At 38.9% G+C, this 16,788-nt stretch overlaps 1 protein-coding gene across 4 annotated transcripts in view; it reads left to right on the top strand.

Annotated features, from left to right (window-relative positions):
- Positions 1–16,788, top strand: part of APP (amyloid beta precursor protein) — a 199,209-nt gene that overhangs the window by 37,172 nt on the left and 145,249 nt on the right. For all 4 annotated transcript variants that reach the window (XM_054654581.2, XM_054654580.2, XM_054654582.2 and 1 more), the window contains exon 2: positions 9,512–9,679. In XM_054654581.2, the coding sequence (XP_054510556.1) occupies positions 9,512–9,679 (168 nt within the window). The remainder of the gene's footprint in view (positions 1–9,511; positions 9,680–16,788) is intronic.

Raw genomic sequence — 16,788 nt, forward strand, 5'->3', positions numbered from 1 at the left:
ACTAGAAGTTAGGTCTTTTTTAAGTATTTGCTTTCACCTTGTAGTTTTAGTTTTACAGCACTGAGTTTCATGGATATGATAGGACCCTAGAAATTATTACTGACCTTGGAGTACTTCTGTGATCTATTGCATTGCTGTGGAATCCACTCTTATTTTTCTTCTACTTCCTATATTTATTTAAGTGATAGTGGCTTTGAGCATTGAAATAGAAAACACAATGCTGAAATTAGATGGTTTATAGTGATTTATTTCAGTGCAAAACTTTGATTTGCCCTGTAAAGCAGAGTCTTATGTTTGTTTTGGAATAGTGAAGCCCTGCAGATGATGAAATTTAAATGCAGTGTCATTAGCATTCCTGTATGTGTAGATGTACCAAAAGAAACCATAACATTTGTCATATTTATTGGTATCATTAAACACTTCTTTTTCAAACTTGCACACTTGCTGAATTTCATCTTTTTTATTTCCTATTTTTCTAGATGAATAAAAGATCATTAATTCTGACAGGATTTGTCTTTTTCTTGTTTACCCTACTGCTATTAGTCAGCACATATAGCCATGTAAATGACCAAAGACTGTTTCAAAATCTAAATGAAGAGCTTGGGAGCAAGATTAGGTTGTTTGTTTTTTTAAGCTTTTCTTAATGCACACTTTATTCAGCTCATAAAATCTTGATGTTATTCCACTCCCTCTACCTCCTTATACCCTATGTTAATGTTTAGTTGGTGCTGCACTAGATTTAATGCTTCCTGAAATTCTTTCTAGTCTTGGGTAATTTTGGTCATGCTGTTTGTTATTGAAGGTGGAGGTATGACTGATACCAAAGAAGGCCTCAAGCAGCAGCACTTTATTGGTCTTCAGTACAACCTTTTATACCCTTCATCTCACAGAGCATTACACCTGTGTGCCCTCTGTACCCTTTGGTGGTTGGTCAGGGCACCTTGGCACTCCATGTCTCTCATTACCTGCAATGCTGTTCACCTGTCCTGCACAGCTGTAGCCCATTAGGGATGAGGCTCGGCCGCAGCCCCACTCCCAATTTCCACAAACTGTGTGCCTACATGTTATAATTTTTCTTCCCCCCAAAATGGCAGTTTTTATAAAAGACTGTGACTAAACTGTGTGTTGGTACCTGCAGGCTGGGGATACCTGTTAGCTGTGAGGGTTTTCAGTTCCTGTTCTATCAATGGATAACTTCAAAGTCTGTAAATTTTGGTATGGACTCTGAAGGTAACTCCAGAGAAGACCTGCTTGTGTGAAGGTTGGCCCTGCTTCTCCCATTATCCTTCTGCCCATGGTGGTGCACATCATCACCCATAGCAAACTGCTGGCACTCCTGGTCTGGTTTTGACCATGGCGGTATAGAGGCTAGAATGGAATGCTCTGTTTCAGTTGGAAGGGAGCTACGGTGGTCATCTAGTCCAGCTGCCTGACCAAGTTACAGCCTGTTACTAAGGGCATTGCCCAGTTGCTACTGACAGTCTTGTGGCATTGCCAACCTCTCCAGGATGCCTGTTCCAGTGTTTGACTATCTTATTGGTTAAAAATGCTTCCTAATGTCCAGTCTGAGCCTGGCACAGGGTTGAACCATTCTCATGCATGCCATGACTGGATCCCACAGAGAAGAGCTCAGCACTTCCCTCCTCAGGCAGCGGTGGGGAGCAAGGAGGTTACTCCTCAGCCTCCTTCCATCCAGCTAGATAAGTCCAGAGTCCTCAGGTTTTTCTTGTGGGATGTCATTCCTTTTTAAAGCCTTTTCATCAGCTGTGTTGCTCTCCTCTGGATGCATTCAACTTTTAAACCCAAGATGATCTTCTTAAATTAAGACACTCAAATTGGAGGTTGTGGGAGTATGGTTTTTAGGGTGGGTTTGTTTTGTTTTTTTTTTGGAAGCAGACATGGTGGTGGTAGTGGTGATGGTAGGTAAGAAGCTCTTGACACTGCACTTACAGAGGAATGTGGTTTTTTGTTATGTTTATGTAGTTGATGCAAAGATCTACCTTCTCTGACTTGGTGGGATACTCCCCTGTGATAACTCCTCACATTTATGATGACTTTCAGAGATGTTGAATTTGTAGCTAAATTTTAATTTTTAGTCACTCTCACAGGAGCATTGGAAATGTGTGCAGGATGTGCTAGACAGGTTCTGCACAGGTGCTAGGCTTCTGCTGCTCTTTGGATTTGCCTCATTGCTTCCTAGTGATTCCAGGGAGGGAAATGCCTTTGCTCTTGTGTGTGTTCACACATGCACATGGAGGTCAGCTGTTTATACAGACTCTTCTGCTCAAATCTTATGAATATCTCATATGCACTTGGTTGCTGGTTCACTCAGGTCTTTGGGGAGGGGAGCACTCACTTCACTGTTGCTCCACAAGATAGCCTTGTGAACTTAGAGCTTAGTCTTGGTATGTTTTTTGGTTTGATTTTAATACTTGATTTCAGGGTAAACAAATGCCCAGGGCTGGGTTGGGGTGTTGTTCTGCAAGTACTTGGATGGAATGTGACCTGAGGGAAGCACTAAAACTGATATGTATGGAATAAATACAACCTATTTCTCAGGACCTTGTAAAGGGTGTGGGTGAGGAAAATGGTTGGCTGCCAGAAGATACTTTTGAAAATATTATGCTTTCCTCTGCAGGCATGAGGGAAAACTTGCTTTTAATTGATTTGGTGAGCAGTTAGTTATCCTTGAGCTGCTGTGGAGATGTGGGTATTGCACTGTTGTGATGCATTTTGACATCACTGTTTATGAAGCAGGCCAGGCAGACAGTGCACAAATATTTGCAGTTGAGTTACATAGGTTATAGTCAGGCCAAATCAACTTCTTTTCCAGCTGCTTTTTGATGGAGTCTGTTTCTCAACCAAATTTTGGATGATGGCTTTTTGTAAATTAGATATGGATGTTCACAGGGTTTTTGCAGGTTAGGAAGGTGGTTCTTTCTGTGACTGTTTGTGCTAAATGTTTGTCTTCCAGTTGGAGCAACTGTACTGAGCAATTTGACTGCATAATCAGTAGAATGATTTTCTGACCTATTTCTATACACTGTTGACAACAGTAATTGCTGCTGCTGTTTCTATGCAAGCATTATACAATAAAACACTGTTTCTAGGTTATTCATGTTGATTTTGACAACCTCTTAGCCTTTTTCATCTCTAAAGAAAAGTGAGGAGATGGAAAATTTTCCTTGGTTTTGACAGATATCCTAAAATTATGACAAGACAATAATTTGATATTTCCTCCTTTTCTAATTAAGGTGGCTTATTTTTTAATTTTTTTTTTTGTCCTGATTGCATTTTTAAGAAAGGAGATTTTCTTCATTGTGAATCTACATGTGCAGGTTTTTCAATACAAATAGACTTTAAAGTATTTGTGTTCTGAGAAAATCCTTAACAAAGCCAGGAGGAGAAATACTTTATGGCTTAAATAAGATGTCTAGAGCAGAGTGTAACAGATTACAGTCTGCCAAAGTTGATGGCTAACTGATGGGCAAGAAAGCATGGATTTGTGTCCAGTGATCTAAGCCTGGATTTGCATGGCATTTGCCCAGTTTGAACCATAGACTTCAAGAGCTGAGCAACAATCTTCACTTGTAGGGTACAGCAGACCAGACAGTTCAGTGAAAAAAATCCCTGGTCTTCCCACTGGGAATAACAAGTCTCTGTATTATGTTTCGCTCACTGAATGTGTAAGGCAAGCAGAGAATCCTTTTATTCTATTTTTATCCTTTCATTCTATTTTTACTTCTGTTCCTTATAGGAAAAAGGGTATGAGTGGCCTCACTTCAAAAGCAAAATTTGTTTTCTTTTGTTAATTGTCATAGAGGAAGTAAACTGCTATGTATGCAAATTGGTGCTGCTTTAGTTAATTAGAAACCTCAGGTTTCAACCCGAATATGGTATAAAAGTTTGGAGGAAGCACAGCCAAGGGTTGGAAGGGTGATATGTTATGATTGGATATGCTTAATTGTCCACATTATTTGAACCAGTTTTACTGTTGTTAAACCTTAAAACTGTAGTCACTGACTTCTTGGTTGGGGATTTGAACTGGTGTTAGCATTAAACATTAAAATTAGGGAGGGATTATTTTAGTCATCTCATAAACTAAGGAGGACAGTTGTTCTTGAGCAAGTTGTAGTTATGGAGGTTGCTACTGAATGTCCTCTCCTTGAAAGTAACTGCAAATTAAGTATTTATTGCACATTAAGTACACTTTGAATGTTTATAAAAGTGGCTTCAGGTTAGTATTTGCAGAATAAAGCAATATAAATCACAGAAGCTGACTGAGGGACTTCTGGGGAATGGCTTTAGATGTTTCAATGGTTAATAACAGCACATAGAAGATCTGAGGCTTATTTCCATATTCTGTTGTAGTTCTTAATTATAAGTTAATAGCAGAGCTATCTGAGGTGGTGTTACTTTGGTTTGTTGATGGAAAACCTCTTGAGGGTAAAACCTTGCAGCCTGTGTTTTCTGAATATAATCTGAATTGTGAAAGAAGCCGACACTTGTTGGTTAAATAGGGATTATGAAGTGCAATTAACAAATATACTGATTGTCTTTGTAACTGCAGAAAGCAATGACAGAGAGAGTGGAGGCAGGGAGAGGGCTGTGCTTTCTGTCTTAAATAATGATAGTGTTTGACAGGAAGAGGCTTTTTGATATTATGATGGAATGGCAGTGAGCTAAAAAACTCCAAACGTAACGTATTCCTTATAGTTTTGCAATTGCATAAACTTCTTTCAGTCCTCTGTACTCTGCTATCAAAATCCTTTTTGAGTGTCTCAGAAATAGTATAAATGGCATCCAGCATGCCATGTGGATGTGCATCTCTCCTCAAATAAATGTGTTAAATTGCCAGGCCTGAAAGACAGGAAAGCAAAGGCATCTCTACTACCTCTTAGCATGGAAAGGAAACAGATTCCCTACATTTTAGTCTCCTAATGCTTACATGATTTCTTATTTTTTTCTGTATTGTATGTAATTCAACATTTTGATATGAAATAAATACATGTAATGACTATTTTCTCTAAAAACAAACAGAAAAATACTGTGAAACACCTACTTTATAATGACAGGCTCCAGCAATTAAATGATGCCATTCAGGTGGCCTTGCTAAGACTGACCTTGTTTTGTCCTAAGTTGACCAATCTGAGGAGAAAGCAGTTGAATTATATCCCTCTTCTTTCCATATCCAAAGCAGTTACATACCCAGTGGGCTTCGTTGTACGGAGTTGTCTTCTGATTTCAGTCTTTAATGTTGGTTAGATTTGCTTTTCTCTAGTATCCCACCTGTGAGAGCATGCAAAATACTGAAAGCCTATCCTTGAAAGTTATTTTGAAATTGTTTTCTTTAAAACAATATTTTAAGCACTTACCTGCTTGTAAGAAGGAAATGTATCAGAGGATGGTGCAGGAAGATGCACTGTCCTAGGGTGATGTTATGATGCTTGTATCCCCATTTGTGTGTTCTCTTTATGCTGGATATTATATTCTGTGCCTTCAAGACTGGCTCTGAGAGTGAAAGCAGGGAGAAGAAGAAGAAACACAGAGTTTGTTATCAGCCTGCTCTCACTCCTCCCCTGTGGTGTCTGGGCACAGACGGGGCAGAACATGGTGCTTTGCTGTTTTTTAGTTAGTTTAGCTAGCTGAGGCAGAGAAGTTTTCCCTGGACTGTTTTTCTTTCCTTTTTCCTGGAGCTGTTCTAACCTGCTCTGGGACCTGGGGAGCACTGAGAGCTTGCACTTTGTGACCATTGGGGCTTGCTGTGGGCAGCAGCCTTTCCCAGAGCCAGAGGGATTGATAACAGAATGACCACCCACAGGAGAGAGTTCCTGAATTTGTCCTCTTCAGAGGGGTTGGATGAGTTTTGTCATCTGGTATTGTTCATTTTGTGTGCTGGAGAGTGCTTTGCCTCTTATATAAACAGATTATTTCCACTTCTCTCTGAGGAAATTCTTCCCAAACTGGTTGGGGGGGCGATGCCGTGTGGGTGGGTTTGCTTTCTGGGGGGGCCCCTTTTGGAGGTTTTCTCCCATATTTGCCCTTAACCAGGACATGCACTCAACTGGAGGTAAAATGAGTCTTGAAACTGAAAGACAGACCTCTGATATGCTGGAATTCTATAAGAGAGAACCTGTTGTGAGCATTACCACAGCCATGGTACCTGTCTTTCAGAACTTGTGCCCTTACACTTGTAAAAATCAATAATTTTATTTTCTATATCAAAATGCTGATGCTTGAATGTCTTGTGACATAGTAGACTAATGCAGAGATCTAAATAGTGTACCATCAATTGAGATAATTTTTTCAGAGTCCTGTACATGCCATTTTTCAAATTTATGTAGTTCACATTACAAAAATCATATTACAGATGTCTTGTGGAAGTGATGAGTAGTGTTCTTACTTGGTCTTTGAAAACTGACAAGACCTGAGCATAACATTTGAAGTTACCTTGAGATGCTGTGCTGATTGATCTGTTATTTAATGATTTGCTAAGAAGCAGGGAAAAAAGCCATACTGCTAGCTCACAGACATAGGCAAACAAGAAAAAATATGATGTGTTACAGTTCCATTAATATGCTTTGAGTTTTTGCTTTTGCAGAATACTAATAAAGTAAATAGTTGCTGTTAATGTAATTATGTTTATGTCCCATGGGTTATTCTTTGGGAGACTAGTCTCCCTAAGAGCTTTAGGATTAGTCAAGGAGAGATTTGCCACTACAGGTGTTGTTGTAACAAACTGGACTGTAGCTTTATGTTATTGAGTATTCCTTCTATAGAAGCTGCTTATCAGTGTAGATTGCTGCTCTAGATTATTTAATTGCATTGTAATGCTGATATTTTTTTCTTGTGATGGTATGAATGTAAATGAATTAAACCATTGGTTATGAAGAAAACTTGAATGATGCATAAAATTCATCACCAGCTCACATATTTTAGCTGGATATACCCTTGATGTGACCAGTGATTGATTCATTCACATATTTAAAATGTTATGAAAGTATGTGTGGGACAAATCACTTATCACTGTGTAAGTTTTACTAATGTTTTAGTCTCCTGCTTTTTTTTGAGTATTTAATCTTCATAAGTGTATGTGTTTTACAGAAAGTGCTACATTTCCCCACCTTTCCCTCAAAATACCAATGTTCAGTCCCCTTTGTGATCAAACCACTGTTTGATGTTTCTTAAAATGAGTAATATTTAATGAGATTTTACGTTATCAGAAACTTGCACCATATAGAGATCCCTTGAAATTAGTTAGCTAAATTTTAGCTTTTATTTTTGGCTTTTATTTTGGTTAAACTTGGCAGTGTTAGGTTTACAGTTGGACTCAATATTAAAGTCTCATTCAGCCTAAATGAAACTTTGATTCTACGATCTAAATACTTTTGTTTTGATTTATGATTTTGAGTAAAAAAAATCTAAAATCTGCCACAGTGGGACTACTGTGTGCTTTATTAATTTACTAAGGATCTCAATTGAAGGAGCGGACTGGGAATATAGAGTTCTCATCCATACATCACCTGTAGAATGACTCATGTCTATTTTTATTGAAATTTTAATAGGGTTATGTTGCATGTATAAAGAAAAATAAAATAATTAACTTGGAGGCTATTTTGCAGATTGTTATAGTTGTGTTACATTTGAGTTGCTCTCCAAAGTTTCTGTAGGTATTAGAAGGAGTAAGCGTGTGATTAGTTTTCCTGATTAAGGCAAGCCAAGACAAGGTGTCATCCCACTTACTGGAAAATTCTCTAATTACCCAGTGGAACAACAGTGATAGTTGGCTCTTCAATTGTACAGAATGTACTTGTTGCACAGGAGAAGAGAAATTGAGCTGAATTGCAATAACAATTCATAACATCTTATGAAAACAGGACAAGAAATGTTCTCTTTTCTCTTAGAAAAACCCCAAACAAAGCTTTGGTTTGATTTTGACATTTTCACTTTCAGTGCAAATCCAGGGGATAGTTAGATCATCACTCTCACAGTGTTTCTTATGTGGACTTCGGGGGTTTTTTTAGTGCTATAGGCATATAAAATTCATGAAATCTTTTTTGTGTTTAAACAAAAAGTCAAACTAATATCCTGGGTTTGCATATCTCCTATGATGCTATAATTCTGTTTCTTTTCTTTCTTGTGAATTTTTAAAATGCTTTTAATTTTCCTCTTGAGAAGCCTTCAAGCTTAGATTAAAGGTTAAAAATAGATATTTAAACTGAAATGGATACTCTGCTGCACCTTGAATACGACCAACTGGCCTTTGGAGTGTGAGGGGCAGTGGAGAGCTGTAGACTTGTCTCTTGAGGTCCCTAACCCAGAGAGGAGGTTTCTCTTTGTGTCATGTTCCTCAGATGTAAAACAAAAAGCTAGTCCTTTCACCTCATACCTTCAGGGGTTGTCTTCAGTGCTGTGGTACCATGGGAGAGATTTAAACCTGTGCTGAGGGTGCCTTTGATGTCTGGCTGGGTGCCCCAGCAGTGCTTGGTTTGGTGTCATGGGCAGTGTCTGTGGTTCAAGAGGAGGAGCATCTGTCTTGAGCCTGGTATTTTAATGCTTGTTGGGGAGATGGTATTCGGTAATTCTTGGTTGTCAGCTAAACCTTCAGCAGAGCCATTTTGATACCTCCCCAGCCCCTCTGCATTTTGAAGTTCAGTCCAAGAAAAGCTTTGGTGGAAGCTGATTTTAACCTGCCATCTTCATAAGACATGATAAAATAGAGGCAGTGTGCTTCCAAGGGGCCTGGAAAAGGATGCACTGTGAGGTTTTTTAGGAAACTCATGCTAAAACAGAAGTCATGTTTACTTTTCCATTAGTTGCTAGTAAACCCCTCCCCCACATTATAACAGCTATATTTGGGAAATTAAACTTCTATAACTGTGCTCCAACTGTGCTCATTGTCCCATGTTTAGCCCAAATTGGTAAGACAGTTTTGGGCCACAAAACAGTTTGGTTAGGTGTGGCAGCAGCTCTCTGGTCACAGAGAGCAACACATAACTTTCCCAGGTGTTTCTGGGAGAGGCTGTGAGAAGATCAGAGAAAAGAATGAGGAACAATTCTTATCTTCACTTGCTGCACCTGTTATTGTGAAAATGTGGAATGCGTTATAGAGATTTGTTTACCCAAGGGTGGTTTCTTAATTAGCCAATGGTGATGGTGTTTGGATTGGTGGACCAATTCGGTCTAGGTGTATCATAACTGTCTACAAAAGCATTGGGTTTCTTAATAATAATATAATAAAGAGATTGATCAGCTTTCTGTGAATAATGGAGTCAATGCTAATTATTACTGGGCCAGGGGCCCATTGTGACAGTTAAGCTTTAAAATTAATACTGTTCTGTTCTGGATTTCTATGAATACCCCATTTATATTTCTCACATCTCCCTGAATAAAAAATTTTGGTCTTTGCTGCAATAGATGAATGAGTTTGTCTCAGACTTGCTTGACCTGTTGCTGCTTTGGTTGGACTGAAATGTCAAATGTGAGATTAAAACTTTTCTTCTCCTTCCAGGTGCCTGCTGATGGAAATGCAGGGCTGCTGGCAGAACCTCAGATTGCCATGTTCTGTGGCAAACTCAACATGCATATGAATGTGCAGAATGGAAAGTGGGAATCAGACCCCTCTGGCACCAAGACCTGCATTGGGACAAAAGAAGGAATTCTTCAGTACTGCCAGGAAGTAAGTGCTGTCTCAGGAATTACTGTAGTTGTTTTTTTTGCTCTTTCAAAAGCCTAAGTGCAGCCATGTGCTGGAGAGCTCAGTCTGTAGGGAATCTTCCCTCTTTTGCTCCATTGCCTTCTTGTCCTTTCTGAAGAGATTCTCTCCAGCACCTGTTTAAACAGCTTCAGGAATTGGTTGCTGAGAGAGTCACTGGGACTGTTGGAAAATTTTCTCTCTCTTCTACCCCTGGGGGATAGTTTTTGTATAGTATGTGTGCAAAGACTTCTTTCTTATAAAGTGTTTTGAATAAAGCTGAGGTGGCAATTCATTATTTAAAATGCCCTTGGGCTTTTTGCGCTGATTTGGAAAGGTCAGCTGTAACATGACTTCTGTTGTTCTGCCATGATACTGAAATGCACTTTTGCAGTCCAGAGTTAATGGCCTCTGCTGCACACAGAACCATTCACAGTTTCTTAAAAGAAAAGCTTCCCCTACAGATGAAGTCACAATCACTGATTTCATATTTGAGAGCAGAAACTTCTTACCCACTTGCTTAGATACTAAGAACATTTGGATCTAATTTTATTTTGTCTCCCAATGTGATAGTACAATAGCCTTGTAGCAGTGTGTGACAATTTGAAAAGAAAATGTGTTATTTCATGCAGTGGAACAAAAGGGCATGCTTTAAGTTGCCTTAGTTCTTACATTTACTATGCCACCTTTTTTTTAAGTGAGGGCTATTGCATATTTCCATAGCAGTAACTGCTTTGTTTCCTAAATGTCGAACCAGTTCCTGTGAAACTATTTCTTTAGAAAGCAAGGTCATTTTATTTTTCAGATCTTTGCTCTCTCGGCATCTTCATCCCCGTCCTTTCACTCACTGATTGTTCTTTCTAAGTTTTGCAGTGTTTTATTCAGTTTTTATTGCATTTGGGGAAAATATTCACTTTAAGGGTGATATTGTAATGGCAATTGAAATGGATTCTTCTTCAGTAGCTTTGACTCTTTACTAAGAAAATTGCTTTGTGAAATTCATATTTTTGTTTATCACTAACAAAACTACCTAGCCTACCCTAACCTATCCTACTATTACTGTTTCAAAGATTTCCTCTGGTTTTCTGTTGTCTTCTTTGGTTATCTAAAGAAAGTTGATTTATGCATAATGAAATTATTGAGGGTGAGGAAAGGAATTAGAAAAGACCATCAGTAAGTAAAAATGCATCAGTGACTAAAGGTAGTAAGTCTATCTGAAGTTACAGAAATAAATATGTGAATTATGGAAGTAAGACTGGGAAGTTTGGGAGCTTTTAAGGCATGAGTATCTCAGTAGGTTGGGGATTCAACCACAAATGCTGCAGGCAGGGAAGGATTCTGGAAAAAGGTTTCAGGGTGTGACTCTCAACTGACTGTTGGGTGATTTTGAAATTTGGGGTGGCATTTAAAAAAAAGCCCTCTCAAAAGTAAAGGGAAGAGGTAAGCAAAAGCAGTCAGAAGGTAATAGACATAGATTGTTAAATGACAAAGAGACTAATAAGAAAAATTTTGACTCCTAAGGAAAAAAATTGTTTGCCAAGTATCGGCAATGAAGAGAGAGAGACACAGGGATTCGGTGTGAGGGTCAAAGAATCCGAATTTATTGTGAAGTACAACTGCTTATATGGTATTTTAGGAAGGCTAGTAATGTTTTACTACAATGATTGGGTTAAAAATCACATAGACACCCCCTTGAGATGCACAGTGCAGCTGCTGCAGGCTGCTGATGGAGAAGGGACAAGGTGGTCTGGGGTGCAAGAGCATGTGGCAGCAATGGGGTCACTGCCAGCAGATGTTTTGGGGTGGGGTGGAATCATGTGAGCCCCAGGTTTTTGAATGCTGGTAATAAATTCAGAAATGGATAGCAAATATTAGGAAATTCAGATCTGCTGACAGCAATTTAAAACAAAAAGCCACATGGAAGCTGATGCAACTCAGCAGCATGGAAAAAAAGCTCCCTGTTCTGTACAACTCTTGCCCATGGCCCTCTCTCCTTCCTCACACTCCTTTGACCAGGTCTGTGGCATGTTGGGCTTTGGCTAGGGAATGGCACTGATGCTTTGCTATTATTTAATATTTTCTATTAAAATATTAAATAATATTTTATAGCAAATATTATTTAATGTTTGCTATTAAACTTGCCTATGACCCTAACAAGAGAAACGGAAGAGTTGGATAACAGCACCTGCTCCTACCAAAGAAATTACTTTGTAGAGGATTGCTAGTAAATGCAGCTCAAACTGGCTTCTTAGCTTTGGGCAACTCCTTGTTATTGTGGTTGATATTCCAAATATGCCTAGTATTTTCCTTGCTTTCTGCTGTTTAGCTTGGCTGCAAGATGGTACTTGCTGTCAGGGAATAGGACAAATTTGCATTTTCCCATTAGCAGGAAGCAATAAGCAGCAAGGCTGAGTTGTGGTACCTCTTGTGTTGGAGTAGTACGCAAGTAAAAATCTCCTTTTTGATTGCTTTTGCCAAATACAATCTTTTCCTTCCTTTCTTTTCTCTCCTTTAATGCTATTTATCCAAAAGAAGGATTGCTTCTTCCTGTGGGCTTTACTTCTTGCTCTAGGTAGAGGCTGAGTATAATGCTCTGCTAATCCAGTGGGCAGGTACTCTTCCTGCATCTGCCTTCATGTTCCCTGGCTCTGTGGCAGCTTTCTTGGTTCTTCACTCTTGCTGTAGCAGCAGGTCTTTGTACCATCTACTGAGGAACTGTTTTTTTTTTACCCAGATCCAAACAGAACCTTGAAACTACATCAAGCAAGGGAAGGCTTAGATTTTCCAGCCTGTACTTCTCTTGAGAAATCCTTCCATCTGGTTTTTGTTGCAGATCTCTTGTGAGCAGTGTTCCAGGCATTGTGATAATGACTGCATTGTAAGGGGAGATGCACTCCTCTGTAAAACCTGTAGAGTTAGCCCAAGCACCTAGTTCTTCCTCCAGCCTGGGAAAGACCAGAAGGGACATACTAAAAGGAGCTATTTGGGTGGAAACCCAATGTGCAAGTGCAGTGATCTTGCTCTGTGGCTCCTTGGCTCTAAAATAATCCAAATTTAATATATAAGGAAACTCTACTCACTGTTAATAAAAAAAAAAGATACTTCATGTATTCTCTGGCTCTTGAAGGTATTTTTCAAAAAATAAAAAATACCATCTCCTTTCATCAATACAAGTAGATGTGTTCCTCTGCCTCCTTGTTAACTCTTTTATTAAAAGAGCTTCTTTTGACAATGCAAGGCTAGATGTCCGAGTAGTGGGCAGAGCACAGGTCTAGGAGGTGCACAGACTATAGAAGGACTTGTATTTCTCCTGCAGAAATGTACTGTGAACCTTGAGATTCTCATTCTTTCCTCTTGTGGTCCACTGCCAGCTTGGATTTTGAAGTTTTGATGCAGGAACTAGCAGTAGAGGAGTATTGCAGAACAGGAAGGGAAGAACAGGGAATAAGCAGAACCACCTACGTGTTTTAAAGATTAATGTTGCTTGGTTTTGCTTTACTTTTTTTGAGTGGGAGCTCAGTGCATCTGTCAGAATACGTATTTGGACAACACATCACACAGTTTAAATATGGCAAAACTCAGACAGTAGATTGCTTTTTTTGAAAGGATATGGAAGATACTTGAATGCTGCCTCCCAAGCTTCCTTGACTTCAGTTTAACACTGAACTCATAGGAAGTGGTACTGGAAGCATATTTCCACATTTTCTTGCGTTCAGTGTAAGCTGGTGACTTCTCTTGTTCGTTTGTTTTTAAGTATCACAAAATGAAACTTTCTTGGGTGGAATGAAATGCTGTATAAATAAGTAGAATTTATTAGTGGTTTCTTTTCATGTCAAACCAGTTAGCATGCTGCTGTATGGATTGTACCTGTTACTGGGAAGTAAATCTGCACGGGCCTGATCTGCAAACAGCTGTCAAGTGCAAGTGCTGCAGATGCTAGAACAATGGGGCACTGATGTAAATTTGGATGGTTTACAGCTCTGTGTGCCAGAATCCTTAAGATGTGGAGTGATCTAGATGATACTTCAGATCAAGCCACTGGTCAGTGAGTCCTGTTGCTGACACTGCAGTACCAGCTGTTTCAGGGGAATTTTGGGAAAACCCTTGCCCCCATCTACACATTATTGTCATGGGAAGGTGCTTTTGCAGGTCAATCAGCTCCTGGCTTCCAGACTGTTCATAAAACCCATCTGGAGCCTGCCCGTTGCCAAAGGGTGCTTTCAGAGTTACTGAATATGCAGAGTAGGAAGTTAATTTAGGTGTGCTTCATTCCCTGTTTGAAGGGAAAGAGTGTTCAGATGGAAGCTATTGGTGTATGTTTATTATATTAGCAGTTTTGAGCAGCTACTATGTGCAGAATTTTATGTCTAGTAGTTAGCATACATGAGTTGTTTGAAGGACTGAAATTTTTTTACCATCTGTGTTGAACTCCCTGTCCAAAATGAATTGTAAAACAGTCACAGCTGGCAAAAAATTATTTTGTCTAATGCATGTTTTTTTCCCCCCACTTAGTTTCATTTGGAGATGCCTAATTCCATTTTAAGTATGCATGTAACTGTTTGGTTTTTTTTTCCTTTCCTGGAAGACCAAACCACAACTATAATAAAGTAAGTTTGGGTCTAGATATTGTGAGGATGAATTAAACCTGTGAGTTTGGAGATCTAATGCATTTTGTAATCAGCAGCTGGCTTGTTTTGCAATCTTTAGCTAGATGCCCAGAGTAGCTTTCAGATGTGAAGTGAATTTTGGCTTTGGAAGGTGTTACACTTGGCATCTCATGACTGATTTCTTTTGTGAAGCCATTACATGTGTCCACTTTCTTTTTTAAACATCACTGGGATGCATGACCATTTTGTGGCCAGTGTGTATTTCTTACAAAAATCCTCCCCAGAAATAACAAAATTATAAATGCATGTTACTACATTCCTAACTGTTATCTTTGTGTAACATGGAGCAGGAAATAGTAGGGTCAATTTCTGTTATAGGTAATTAATTATAACTGTTGACAGAACACTTGACATTTCTGATCTCTAACCATAATGCTTCCAGAAATTGTTGTCTTGTCATTTTCTCAAATCCCCTGGGTTTCACAAGTAACATACCTAGATACATGGTATTTTGTGAAACCCAAAAACCACTTTAGGCAGGCCCAGTACAGGCTGGGGTATGACCATACTAAAGCTATGACATTATCTCACCCCAAAATCCCCAGATGTCCCCTGTTTTGTACATGGGCCACCAAATGTCTGGTCCATCTCTTTTTTATTTACTTGCTTAGCTTCCTCTTGTCACCATATCTGATAATCCTACTGTACTTCTTGTCCTGGGGCCCACTTCAGGCAGCACTGATGGCAGCAATTCCCTCCCTCTAGTCTTTGTCTTCCTGCTAAAGAGTTTGTTAAACTGCCAGGGATGACAAGGTTTTGAACAGAGAAAAATTGTTTGGCCTGGTTTTTATTGAAAATTTGAGACACAATGACAATGGTCTTACTGCTTTGATAATGGTTTCTCTCCACCTTGTCATTTTCACTGTAATAGAAATTGTTGTTTTTATCTAGGCTGCATAATGTGCCCTTTCTAGTTTCTCAAAGCAAATTGCCACAGTATTGAAGGTGAAAATTAATTTTAAACCTGCACTACTTGAAATTCAGCAGTCTAAAGAGTCCATAAATTTTGCTCTGAAGAAAATGATCCATTTAATGAAATGGGAAACATGGATTTTTGGCAGCACAGAATGTCCTTAAAAACAAATGACATTTTCAACAGAAATGAGTGTTGAAATACATTCTGATATGTATACAGTCATGCCTAAAAGTTTGACTCAATGGTATCTTAGCACTTTTTGCATTGATTATTGAGGTCTTAGGTTTTATTTAACTTTTCATCCACAGCAAAGGTTGAACTAGTTTACTTTATGCCAGTGCTTAAATTTGACTTGCTTGGAAATAAAGGATTATACTGATGGTATATTTATCCTGCAGTTAAACCTTAGTATACTCACCTACTTGAGAAAGAAGGCTTGGATTTTTAGCCCTGACTGTAGTCTACCATGGAAATATATTTCAAATTAAGTGACTAATAAAACTTGGAGCATATGTTGCAAGATGATTCCTGTCTTTCTTTTGCTGATAATAAAAAAATCTTCCCTCTTGTTTTTCCCTGTACTGATTTTTTTTTGTATGTCTTAAAAAGAAATGAAATGAAAAAAATACTATTTCAAAGACTGCTTCTGCTTTGAGGCTGAGGGAGGGAAAAGGTTGAAAAGGAATGAGGATTGTCTGCATAAATAAATATTTTAGGTAAGCATGTACTGCAGAATTTAATGAAACTGCAATGCTGCATTTTCCTGTAGATTAATTTTTAATTCCACAGATATGATGGACAAGATTAATCAATGGGTTCCATCAGGATAATGTTTGTGCCAAGAGTAGAGTAGTTTATTCTGTCTTCTAAAAGACTCAAATGCAATGGCTGTATGCAGGGAAGCTGTCTTGTCTTACCTTGTTTGGTTCATAGCTGAGCTAGCAGACAATCACTTGGCACGTGCTTGAGAAAAAGCTCTTCATTATCCTCAGCAATCTGTGTTCTGTGCTTTGCTTTGCTCCCTCAGGTTACAAAAAGACCAGGCACACTTGCACTAGATGCTCAGCATGCCCAGCCAAAGGAGCAAAGCTCAACTGACCCAACTCCTGAACCTGAGATGCTTCTGAGAGGGCTGTGTAGTGTTGGATGTGGTCTGTAGAGACTTTGCATTTCCCATATCCATGGTATCCTGGTGGGGACAGCACAGCTGACATTTACTGCTGCATTTCACATTCTCTTTTTTTGTCTTGCATACAGACCTCTCATCATATATGGTCTGCCATTTTCTTTACACACACATCTCCCAGTCTTTCACTGAGTAACTCTGAGATGGACTGGTAGCAGCTGTTCCTTTAATAAATAATAAACCTAAGACATAATAGGCATAAAGTGTGATGGTTACCCTAAGAAAAATCTATTATAAATATACAGCTGTTATGTTTCAGCCATTTTGAAGAGGATAGAGAAACGATTTGCAAGAGTGTGTAGTAACAGGATAAGAGGGAGTGGCT

Source organism: Agelaius phoeniceus, chromosome 2, assembly GCF_051311805.1.
Source record: "Agelaius phoeniceus isolate bAgePho1 chromosome 2, bAgePho1.hap1, whole genome shotgun sequence".
In the NCBI taxonomy this organism is placed as follows: Eukaryota; Metazoa; Chordata; class Aves; order Passeriformes; family Icteridae; genus Agelaius; species Agelaius phoeniceus.